The following is a 13,066-nucleotide window of genomic DNA, read 5'->3' as shown; positions in this document are numbered from 1 at the left end:
TATATAGATGGTCCAGTAAAAATTAGTGTGTGTTTCGTAAATTATTACTTATGATACACAATCACTGAATTTTATTACTTGTATGTTAATATTTTATAAAAATTAAAATCATAAATTTCTTTTTATCAGTCATAATGAATTATGTATGATGGATAAAAATTTTATTAAAAAGATAATTTCAACCATGGATTTTGGATAAAAAAATATAACTTCTCTTAAAATTATAAATATTGGATTATTGATTTTGAGAGAAGAATTGGAAATTATATTTTACATCGAAAATTGGCAGGAGAATGGTAGGTAATTTATTTTTTCTTAAAAAGGTTAAGCCGTGTAAAAAAATTCATAATAAATAGAGGGTTAATGCCATATAAAAAAATTCTTTAGAAGATAATAAGAAATAAAATATACAATATGTGAAAAGAAATAATAAACAAAATATACCAAGTTCTTGAACTGTATGTTATGCAACAAAAAAGTAATTAATACTATGCATTTAAAATTCAATTAATAATGCATAAATAAGTATAAATTATACAATCAAGCTAAACAGATAGGGAGAGCATGCTGGTTGCTACTAAGAGCCTAAGATCATGACAAAATATTGTAATTGCGTATAAATTCTCACTGCATTCAGTTACCAAAAAAAAGAATTCTGTTTTACAATCTTTGGCGTAATTAATATGTATGTGCATAAAAAATTACCCCTATTTTTAAGCCAAGGTCCTTTTCATTCTAAGGTTTTTTTTTTCTTCTACTTTCATTTATATCACGCAAGCGGAAGTTTCTCAGCTGTTTACATGTGCACTGATGTAACATAAGACATTTGGCACATAGCTAAACTTCTTTTTTTTTTAATCATGTCACCACCAAAATTAAGATTTTTTAGAGCAATGCTTTTACGCTTTTGCATGATCTTGTTGTCATTACATGGTCACATTCCACATCGCCCTGAATTCATTCTAGATAGTACGATACATTGAATTTTTCCACATTTAGATTTGTCCTTTTGGAGTCTTGACTTCCAGTCCTCAGCGAATCTAATTATCGTTTTTGTTATAGTAACATTAACAAAATAACATATCTAACCAAAGGATTAATGTCATAATATAAGTTTCTGTTTTATTTACATGAGTCATAACGATAGTGAAAAAAACATTCATACTCTCTAAGACAAAAAAAAAACAAAATAATATATGTATTATTTATTAATTAAATATTTTTTAAAGGATAATTTTTAAAGTTTTATAAATGAAATTTAAATATTCAAAAAAAGAGATAAAATACATATCTTTTATAGAAAAATCATAAAATGGTAATCATAAAATACTAAAAAAATATAATTAAGTTGTTTGACGAATATCGTTATCGATATCCCTTCTTCCATAGTTAATGTACTTATATATTGTTGATTCTAATAAAGAAAAGAATTTTCTAGAGTACACAATTTATTATATTAATAAAAAATATTTTTACAAAATATGTTTCCATTTATAATATAACTCTCTAATTATTTATTTTTAAATATAATTTATTTATCAGGACTGTAAATTGTACCGTGTACCCGATGTATTATATTTTACATATAATTTATTTATGTAATTGAAGTCACACTATAACCATCGGCATTGGCATCACAAGACTTTCATTTAAACATTTATGCAGAAAAAAAATTATTAATTTACACGGAAAGATATAATTATATTTTTTACTTTAATTTTTTAATTTTTAGCTAATTTTACTTCAATTTTTTAATTTAACGTATTTTATCCTTAATTTTTAAGAAACTTGTGAAGTTTATCCCAAATTATTTTTCCATTAATAAGCATAAAAATTGGAGTAAAATTTGCCATAAAAATAAAAAAAATGAGTATAAAATTTGTCAAATAAAATTAAAAGTTGGGATAAAAAATAAAATTATGTTAAAAGTAAAATAATAAAGGATAAAATTCATATTTTTTTTTTACAAATTTGGATAAATGCGTCAAACTAATTTGTTGAAATAACTTTCCTTCAACAAAAGAAGTTAAAATAACTATTTTCAAAATATAAATTCTAAAATCACTTTTAAAGTTGAAATAACTAAACTACTCAAATTTCATGTTACTGATTATTCAATTCTAATGAATTTTAAAAATTTTATTTTGAACGAATAAATATATAATAACAAGACCAAAGTTAAATGCATCGATTAACGATGAACTTGTGGTGAGAAGTGAGTCAATCTATATGCATATTTTTTTTATTTATATACATATTTCAGGTTGAAATATTTGATAATTTATATTTACTTTTTTTTAATTAGTAAAAGGAACTGACGCCCCCACAAGAATAAAGCTACGAGGAAACATGGTCCAAGTTGCATCAGGCAAGTGTTTTTTTTTTCCTGGTACATAAAAAAATCAAGTGTTCTATCATCTAACAGATCGAGTAACAGTGAGGATTTGATTTGCGTGATGGACATATTGAGCTAAATAGTCCAACGCATGATTGACTTCACGAAGGAATCAGGACATGATCAGGGAAGTGAATGTTCACACAGGACTTGAGCTGAGAGTCCACCCATATATACCTAATACCTCCGTATCCTCTGTATCATGCTAAGTGCATACCATGAATGAAACAATATATCAAATTTGAACTAAATAAAAACCTAACATGAAATAAAGGAGTTTTTAGGGTTTGGTTCCATTCACTGGAGCCTTCCGCTCGCCTCACCTTTATTAAAAAAAATGTAGTCCACATAAAAGCATACTAATATGTAAAATGTTTTTAGGGTGTTTTCAATGCATGTTTTGAAATTTCAGCATAAAAAGATATCAATTATCTATATATACAACTATATATAGATAATGTGAGTGTGAACACGAAATTCAGAGATAATTATCAGTGGCTGAAGTTGCCTTGCTAGTTGCAATACGTACCCATTTGTAGATAAGCAGGGATGGCCCACTGTCGATGGATAGCCACTTCATTGCATATATATATATATATATGAAGTTAAAAAAATGATGAAACTACTAGGAAATAGGAATAGCACCACCACACCATATATATGCATTGATCGGCATCGTCTTAAAAAAGAACAACAATACAACAAGGTATATATCATTGTCTTGACGGTCCCATTTTCACCCCATTGTGCAAATTGAAAGTAGTAGGGAACCCCTACTATAGCTACTACATCATCACAATGACGTCACCTTAACGTCTCTCGTGTTGACACGTAGCTCAGTGAGGCTATTTCGCTGCATCCTCCAAGAAGGTGTTTGGAAGGATCCTTCCCACCCCATGCCAAAAGCAAGCATATTAATTAAAAAAAATAGAAAAAAATAAAACACAATTTTATTTTATTATAGGATATTTATTAGTTATTTATTGTATATAAGTGGCAGCATGCTTTAGTCCTAGGCGTGATAAAAGGCCAAAGACTCTTAGGTTTTTGGCTCTTTGCAGAATCTTTGAGTGACACATACCTAGCTATCACCTCAATGGATTACTATTTTGGAAACCTTAATCCTAACCCTTATTACCATCACTCTGCCGTAGTGAACATGGCATCTCCCTCCTCCGAGTTCATGTTATCTGATTATCTCGTGTTGGAAGATGCTCTTGTTGTTGATCATCATCAAGAGTCTTGGTCACAAAGCACTGAAACTGAATCGTCGGAGAAAGCAACCTCCAGCGATGCAAGTCATGGGTTCGGTGATGCAACCTCCAACACCAACATGCATATGCAAGTGCTTCTTAATTATCTCGATTTATTTTATTTTTTTCATTAAACAAGAAAATGGTATATCGTGTATTCTATGCTATTTTATGTGTGCGCAAGTACGCATAAATGTTCATTAATCTTCTTGGGATTTTAATTTGTTGATATAGAGTAAATTATGGATTCCTTTGACAGAAAGTGCCAAAATAGTGGGATTAAGGGAAAGAATGCAGAAGTGAGTCAAAGGATAACGTTTAGAACCAGATCGCAACTTGAGGTTATGGATGATGGATATAAATGGAGGAAATACGGGAAGAAAACAGTGAAGAGCAGTCCCAACCCACGGTAATAATAAATATATTCTCTATAATCTATATATATCTCATTAATTATCTTCTTTTTAAATAATAATGCACATTTTTTATATCAAAAATGTTTTTTATTAAAAGAATTATAATATTGTTATGAATTCATTTCAGTATTTAGGTATAAAAAAATTAAATACTAATAAACAAGGTTTGTTCTGAAAAATAATTAATATTTTTTTATTTTTCAAGTAATATGTATTTTGAGACATCAAAAAGTTCAGAGACAAGTGTGCTATGAAATTGAAGGAAAAGTACAAGCAAACAAAATGAACGTGATGTGATATATAGTTAACTCATGCTCGATCGATCTATTGTTTTATTTCAACTTTCTTCCTGTTTCAGGAAATGATCGAATTTACTAATTACATACCTTTTAAGGATTATGTAAGGATTTAGGTTGGTGAATTTAGATTAGATCGATTAAATTAAACAAATCAACGTGTAGACATGGATAAGATATTGGGCCCGATATATATAGCTAGTTAATTAGATAAACATGAATAATGTGCATGGTGGCGGCTAATATTTATATATACTAATTATAAGAGAGGGACAAGGACTCCTTGGCTTTAATCCTCCTCCACGATTGGAGTGTTATCAATGGACCCATATTGAAGCTTAGATGTATGCAATTTTGGCTGCTTAAGAAGCAAGTGGTCAAGGATTAATTAGCTCTAAGTGCTCAGTGTATGTGGGTTTCGTTTCTCGTTTGTTTTGATTAATAAAAGTAGCAAACTGGTTTGAATTTGCGGTTATAAGACAATTAGGTAAGTATCCTCTCTTAATGAACTGTGTGAGACTGTGACGTATGTAGTCACTCACCACTACTCCGATGAGTAGTCCCCGGTAAATTATTGGCACTTTTGCTGGCTTAGCTCCCTTTGTCCCTTGTCTGCCAGTTAATGTAGCCTATAAAAAGAATATAAGAAAAATTTAAAAAGATAGTTAAAAACAAAAAATATTTACTAGTTGTAATTTAATATACGGCAACTAATATTTTAGACTGCCTTTATATAATTAGAAGTTATATTAGCAACATGAAGTTGAAGGCAATGAAATGTAAAATCCTGTTTAAATTTAGGCTTTAGTGCCTGAATTTAGGGGTATGTTTTTTTATTCTCTCAAATTTAAAAATATTTTTTTAATCTCTAACCTAATAAATTAACATTTATGTCAGTTTTAAACATTTTGTGTAGTTTTTAACATTTTGTGACAGTTTTATAAATTCAAAATGACTAACATTATGATTTAATTTGAAAAATCAATCCATTTAATTTTTTGTGAAACTGATTTTAACAACTTTTAAAATAAGTATAAAAATTAGTCTTTAATATCAAAATTAGTTTTAAAAAAGATTTAATTATTAGTTTAGTCTTTAAATTTGGGGTGTGTTTTTTATAATCTCCAAAATTAAAAACTATTTTTTCTTGAATGTTGACAAATTGTTCTCTAGTATAATACATTGATACTTTGTGATAATTTTTAATGATCATAAATTAATTTTTATTTTTTAATTGTTTGAATTTATATTTTAAAACTATTATAATGTTAAAAAATTGTCATAAAATACTAAAAATCATCATAAAATGTCAATTTATTGTATTAGAGACTAAAAAAATAAATTATCAAAATTCAAAGACTAAAAAAATATATCCTCTAAATTCAATAACTAAAACAATAGTTAAACCTTAAATTTATTAAGTATTGGCGAAACAAGAGTAGATCTGGCGTCGTCACAACTCAAGCTATGCCTATGCCAGTTTGAGATAATTGTGTGCGTGTATAATGTAGCTAACATATATTCCTTGTATGTGTATATAATTCTTCAAAAAAATTTAAACGACATATATGTTAATTAGCACTCATATATGTTTCTATATATTGTGTTAAATTTTATGTATATTAGTGCAATATTAAATAATTTTAAATTAATATAAAACTTTATAAATATAACCCATGTGATAGCAATGTTTAATTTAACATTAAATTTTGAAATAAAATTATCGGATAAAAATTCATTAAATAATTAATATTGTAATAGTTAACATAATTTATAAGAGTGTAATTATATTGAGTGTGAGTGTGGGGTAATCTTTCAGCCTAACTAATTGTTGAGTTTAACAGATACTAAATTCTGGTTTTCAAATTAACAATTAATTGATGATGATGATGCAGGAACTACTACAAGTGTTCAGGTGAAGGATGCGATGTGAAGAAAAGGGTGGAAAGGGATAGGGATGACTCCAACTATGTGTTAACAACGTACGACGGTGTCCACAATCATCAGACCCCGTCTACTGCCTACTACAGCCAAATGCCCTTGCTGCATTCTAATCATGATTGGGCCCTCCACCCTTCTGCAAACTCATAATATCCTCCTTAATATAGTAATATCCAGAGATAGGAGAATCAACTTATACTTTTAGGATTACTTTTTATCTTTATTATTTATTTTTTATAAGAGATTTTAAAAAATAAATAATGAGAATAGAGAATAATTTTAAAAGAATTATTGTTGATGTAAGTTAATCTCTACTCTGTATATATATATAGTTATTGACTCATTTAGTATATTGCCTGTCAATAACCATTATTACATGTATATTGATTATTATGCATATGCCAGTCCACGCTGAATAACACCCATCCCAGTCCCTTGCATCTCTCTATATATAGCTCCTCGTGCGCAGCAAAAGCCAAGAGGTCGTAGTTGGTAATTAGCTATTGGCTATTATCGCTTTGTCTAATTAATCATAATTATTTCTATATATACTGTATGTAGTATGTGTAATTAATCATCTCATTGTCCATTCAAGCCTTCCTTTTCTAATTTATTATATATGCTTCGATGTATCCAGATAAACTGGCGGCAACACGAACATTTGTAACTGTTAAGTATATGATGGAATATTAATTAATGACTTCGAAAAAATGGGAGAACATACGTACTTGATGATGATTGTGATTGACGTACAGAGCTGCTACCAATACAATATTTATCATACTTCTAATTACACATTCTCTAACACTGCAATTCACTCTAGGAAATCGTTTTTAGATCTTAAATATTGTTTATGTAGAAACGTAAAGCTCGATCGAGTGAATGTAAAAATGTGTATAATAACTTTAAGTAGATAAATCTAGATTAAATGAAATGCAATCAATTTAAGGCAAGCAAAGTGTATGGAGACAAAGTCAAATGATCTGCATGCCAAAATAAAGTCAAATTATCAAAATCACTAGACATATATAAATAACAGATAGTAATGGAAACAAAAAACACGAGTTTGTCTTTATTAATTAAACTCAACATGATAAAATGATCATTGGACATAATAATTATGTTGTTTCAAACGGATTAAGGGATTTGTCAAGATATAGCCAAACATTCCAACAACCACCTATTTATGTTTTTTCCATCATTGATATTTTATGAACGAAACCGTGATACAGAAATCAAACACATGTGATAAGTTCTTCCAAGGTATAAACCGATCGATAAATGCATATTGTATCATTTTATATTTAATAATTATATAAGTTTTTGTGTCATAATGATATATATTAAAAATGTAAAGTAGTTTAATTTACTGATGTTAATTTGTCAAAAGGTCGACACGACTATTTCTCCACGATGAAAAAATCCAACTCCATCAAAGTGGTTAGTACTGTGGAGCCATCAAAGGACGCCAACATCCTAAACGAATAATATAACCATCCATGGTCATCCTCAGTAAATATTATTATAAATCATGCTAACTAAATAACTAGGCTTTGTCATACACAACTCAACGCGTAAAAGATTTCCAAATTCTTTTTACGAGAAAAAATAAATATATTCAGTTGAGTACAAGAAATGCTCAAGTCAGAAAATTTTGATACAATTAGGAAACAGATAAACCAAACGAGACAGCAGCAATATGAACCCGCAAACCCCTTTACAAAGCACACTGCAAAAGCAGAATGGATAAGCAATGCCCCTAAGAAACAGAGCCAGCTAAGCATATTACAAAATCTGATACAATAATATGTCACATAAAGAGGACAAAAGAAACAGATAAGGACTTCATAATCAGCAACAATTATTGAGCAGGCTCTGCTATCATAACCCCTGCCTCCACACAGGGACGGATCTACTTCCATGGCAGTTCCCCCACTAAGATTTTACCTTCCATTATTAATATAGTATTATATTTTACTTGTTCTTGTTATATTCAACATATTGTATATTAGTATTTTTATTTACACTCATATTTTATTTAACAATTACTACTACTTTTGACAAAAATACCTTCTATTTTTCTATTATAATATACTGCATTATTTTTTACTAAAAAATCATTACTTCTATTCTCTTTAAAGAAAGTATAATTTATTTATTAAAAGAAGTTGTTTTTGAGTTTTTATTTTGGCTTTTGATTTCTTTTTAGCTTTTTGTTGTAATCGTTCGTGAATTTCTTTCAATTTTATGCTATATTTTAGTTACAATTTTATCAAGTTAATTGTTACACAACATGTATAATATCTAAGTTATAATTTTTATTGGATATATCTTTAAATGTAATAAATAATAAGTAAAATAATTGGACCACATAAAAAGTTAATAATTAAAAAGTATCATGAAAATATAATTATGAAACTACATGGCCTATTTTTCACTTGTGTTGTTCAACATCTTTATGATTTGTTTTCTATGAATATCATCGACAATTTGATGAGAAACTGTATACAAGATAGTTAAATTAATATTTGGTTACATATATACTTTAAGAAAATTTTGATACTATTACAAATGAAAAAAGAAAATCAATATTTTCAAAATATTAAAACTTGTAGACTATATGTGAACTCTCAGAACTTCAATAACAATGAATTTGAAGTCATCATTCAAGTTTGTTCAAATAAGCTTTTCAACATTCCAAATTGTTTTACATAGTTTGCTTATCAACAAGCAAATCAAGTTGTCTATCATTTAAGAAGAATATCTAGATTTTATGTTAGTTGCTTATCTAGGTTTTTGATTTTATGTTAGTCAGTGTACATTATAAGTAATAAGTAAGAATAATGTTGGAATTATAAAAAATATGTTGGATGTAAGAAAAAAAGAATAGCTGATGCCAGGAGAAAGCCTCCAACGAGATTGACCCTTTTTCTGATTTAGTGCCCAAGGCTAAGTTATCTGTGTTTATGTGTTCTAAATATTGATATCTTTGATTCTCCTTTATAATTCTGCTTGAATTTTTTGCATAGCTGTGTTATTTTTTTGGTGAAGTTTAATTTGAATTCAAGGGCTCTTCATTGTTCCACTTCAGTTTCATGTTGGAAAAGGGTTGGTTCTGGAGCATTGAGCACCCACTGAGCCATTTGGTTCCAAAACCTCTTCTAAGTTCTAACGTGGTTTTGTTTGAAGCAACCACCTCTGAGTTACTAGAGCTCCAACACATTTCAGGAACCTAGCTAGTGCTGTCAGAGAAGGTGCTTCAATTCCTTCGCTCCTTCTAACTAGCTAGCTTCTTTATTTGGACATGCTTGCTAGTGTTATTATACACGCAAGGACATGTGTTTGGACAAGGGAACCTCAATTGTTTTCCTACTGTTTAATCAACAAATTGGAGCATATAAACTCTTAATCTTTGCTGAGTCGTATTCGCATGTGAATCTTGTTTTATTTAGAGTATGTTTGCCACATTTTTATATAAAAATAGTTTAGAGAGATAATTCTAGTTTTTTACTTATGGATAATTTCTATCTTCTGATTTTCAGTTGGATAATTATTTAGTTATTTTAGGTTTTTCATTTTATTCTGAACTTTTGATCTGCCACTGTCATTCAGCATCCTCATTCCTTATTGCACTTTTGATGTTTCTAATCTTGCTGGTTTTTCTAACAACTAGATGGATGAGCATGATGACATGTTGGTTTTTCAACTGCAACTGTGCTTGGCATGCCAGGGCCATGGGCTGAAGATTATTGCGAGCCATCTGATCCCTATACAACTAAAATTGGAGGACTCCCTCTACACTACTAACTCTTCTCTTTTCGTGAAATTGGCTTTAAGATTAGTCTACATTTGATTAGAGGACTGGCCCCTTCCCATAAACGCCAATTTGCTACGCTGCGCCGCATGTGCCGGCCACCTCTGCCTTGTGGCGCAGGTTTACACCCCCCCTTTCTCACCACTGCACTCTCTTCGTTCTCGGTTGCATCTCACCCAATTGTGGAACTGCTTGGCGCGTTCTCTGACTTCAGAACATTGCTGACATGGACACCTCTCGGCAAAAACAACCCGCATCGGTTGGTGAACTTCCAATTGCCACCGTGTCGGACGATGACGACGACGGAAGCGACATGGATCTCGAACAACTCGGTAAGGCACTCTTTGAAGCTGGGACCCTGGCTTCCAACACTAAGTGCAAGAAACCGCGAAAAAAATGCCAGAACAAGCTCCCTTCGTCTTCTCCAAATCCAAAAACAACAACCATGGTTCAAAATGATGTGCCTGGTAACTGTTTCTGTAATTATTAATTAATTAGTTACTAATTAGCGCAATGCTAATGTTTTGTGATAAAAATTGATGTAATTGGTTATTGTGTTTGTTGGCTGTTTTCAGTGGTGCCATGCTTTTATATATATGCACAGGAAGAGCAGTCTTCGGGGGATCTTAGTTCTGTATGTTCTAGCTACTCCTCCCTTTCTATTAAGGGGAATGGAAGTGACGTTGACAATGCTGATCCTTCACAAGCTGAAGAAACCTTGGAAAAGGAACAATATGAATACGATAAAGCTTTGAATGCTGATAGAACGTACCTCAAGTTCAAGAAACGATTGGATGCGTATCCCGAGCAATGTTATAGGTGTGTGACAAATGATTATTTGAAGATGGACTATGGTGTTAAATGTGTATTGTTCCTATTTTTGTGGCTTACTAACATAGTTTTTCTTGTAATTTCTGTGTAGATATTCATATGGTGGGAGGCCAATTTTAGCTGCAGCTGACAAAATGAACCCCGGCAGCTGCGATCTCTGTGGCAGACCGAGGCAATTTGAGATGCAACTGATGCTTCCATTACTATACTTTCTTCAGGAAGCACTTGGTGACCAAAGAAAGATTGTGGGAAAGTGGGATTGGATGACCCTTATTATATATACTTGTTCAGAGGTGGGTATTCTTCCATTGCCAACTCGATACTCCTCACTCATTTACAAATTTCACTATATAAAAAAGGCTTTGCGGTGATAAAGCTGTTAGATGGCAATTGTATCTATAGTATGTACCATGCTAGTTATATCAGCCAAATGCTTACTCATTAAAAAATGCAGCCATCCCTTGAAACCTGGTTAATTGTCCAACCTTTTAACCCCTCTTCATATTAGCCTTAGTTGCTATATTTCCTCCTTTAAACATTATTTTATTTCATTGATGGGAGTATAAGTTGTCTGTGTTTTGTCTGAACAAGGTATGGCTGTAGACAACTAGGTTTTTATTTAGAAATTTGTTCTTTATTTTGTGGATTAGAGAACAATATATATCTTGTGAACTTGTTTTTTTGTACGTATTATGTACTTATGTCTTTTGATTTTCTCAGAGTTGCTGTGAAGGGATTGAACAAGCAAAGTCCAATAATAAGGCTCCATTTGTTGAGAATTTCCACAACATTTTGTCTTCATCAATAGGATTAAGAAGTGGAATTGAAAAAATTGCAGCAGAATCAACATTATTAAAGAGGGAGGTTATTTGATCTACCTTCCAATTGTGAGAGTGCTGGTCAATGAGATCACCCACTAATAGATGTTCGTGATGATGCATGGTGTGGGTGGAAACAAAAGGAATTTCCTTTGACTTGAGCATGTTTGGGACCAAACATAGATAGAATATCTGTTGCCAATTTTTCAACTCATCCCTTCACTTATTATTACTCGTGATGCATAGATATTACGTCAGATAAAACTAAGATTGTTGCCAAGCTTGCCTCTAGAAAATTCCCTCCTGAATAATATTTTACTTTGAAAACTTTTGAAACTATAATATCTTAGTTAGTCATTAATCTACAATCTTGCTTCTCTAACATAGCAAGATTAAAAGCGTGACATTGTCTGAATCTCATACCTCCAAATTCTTTCTTCAAAAAAGTTTGTCCCATTGTAACCGGTTAATTCCCTGGCCAGAACTTGAGTTTGATCCCCACAAAACAGAATTCATCATTTTCTGAAACTCATCTTCAAGAGTGGTAGGAAGCAAGAAGACACTCATGCAGTAAGTAAGAATTAATTGAGCTACAGATTTTACAAGAACTTTCTTACCAGCTTTGCTATAGATAAATTATGAGTGGATCAATGATTAATTCTTCTCCAAAATCTTTCTCTGATAAAAACAAACACATGCTTCTTTTTTCTGCAAACAATGAAAGGGAGCCCGAGGTATTTGCCTCTTCCAATAATTTTCCTTGTCCATAAAGTATTATTATCTATCAAATAGTTCTTAAAATAATAAAATTGTGAGTAGTTCTTAATTAATAAAAATTATGCTACATAATTTATTAATATTGAAGGACTCGCTTGGAAAAACTTCCAGTACTTCAAAAATTATGTGGCAAGATTTTTAACGTTTTAAAGACTAAATAAAATTTCATTACTTTAAAGACTACTTAGAAGAGAGGATAATACTTTAATTACCAATTTAATTGTTTACTATAAATATTAAGCCATTAAGCCTAAAAAAAGCTTTCTCAACACAAAAGTTATTTCTATTTGGACCCAAATCTGATATATCAAGGGAATCTAATTCAATTAGTTAAACAAAAGTGTGTAAAAATTGTAAACCTCTTCTATTCCTACTGATAAAAAAAAAAAAAAAAAAACTGATATCATGGTATGTCTGGGCCAGCTGCTTTCTTCAACTTATTGGCGACTTCATGAGTAAATTAGCAAAATAGATGAAAATAATTCGCCGGGGGAAGGGGAAGGGAGAGGGGGTTAGCAAGTCGTA

General features: G+C 30.6%; 2 protein-coding genes across 3 annotated transcripts; both read left to right on the top strand.

Moving 5' to 3' along the window:
- The first annotated feature begins 3,406 nt into the window (after positions 1-3,406).
- LOC114415729 (probable WRKY transcription factor 51) lies at positions 3,407-6,895 on the top strand. Its single transcript, XM_028380560.1, has 3 exons — positions 3,407-3,736; positions 3,908-4,057; positions 6,256-6,895. The coding sequence occupies exons 1-3, from the start codon at positions 3,492-3,494 to the stop codon at positions 6,449-6,451; spliced, it is 591 nt and encodes a 196-aa protein (XP_028236361.1). The 5' UTR covers positions 3,407-3,491; the 3' UTR covers positions 6,452-6,895.
- Positions 6,896-8,981: 2,086 nt separating this feature from the next.
- On the top strand, positions 8,982-12,168 carry LOC114415728 (programmed cell death protein 2-like). 2 transcript variants are annotated; one of them, XM_028380558.1, is made up of 5 exons: positions 8,982-9,555; positions 9,975-10,582; positions 10,691-10,934; positions 11,038-11,239; positions 11,667-12,168. In XM_028380558.1, the coding sequence occupies exons 2-5, from the start codon at positions 10,342-10,344 to the stop codon at positions 11,817-11,819; spliced, it is 840 nt and encodes a 279-aa protein (XP_028236359.1). In that variant the 5' UTR covers positions 8,982-9,555; positions 9,975-10,341; the 3' UTR covers positions 11,820-12,168. The 2 variants fall into 2 exon arrangements, with proteins under 2 accessions (XP_028236359.1, XP_028236360.1); XM_028380559.1 differs by lacking the exon at positions 8,982-9,555 and having other exon boundaries at positions 9,592-10,582.
- The last annotated feature ends 898 nt before the right edge of the window (positions 12,169-13,066 follow it).

The sequence above is a fragment of the Glycine soja genome, chromosome 6 (assembly GCF_004193775.1).
Source record: "Glycine soja cultivar W05 chromosome 6, ASM419377v2, whole genome shotgun sequence".
Taxonomy (NCBI): Eukaryota; Viridiplantae; Streptophyta; class Magnoliopsida; order Fabales; family Fabaceae; genus Glycine; species Glycine soja.
Note: the sequence above shows the minus strand (reverse complement) of the source record. Positions and strands in the feature narration are given on the sequence as shown.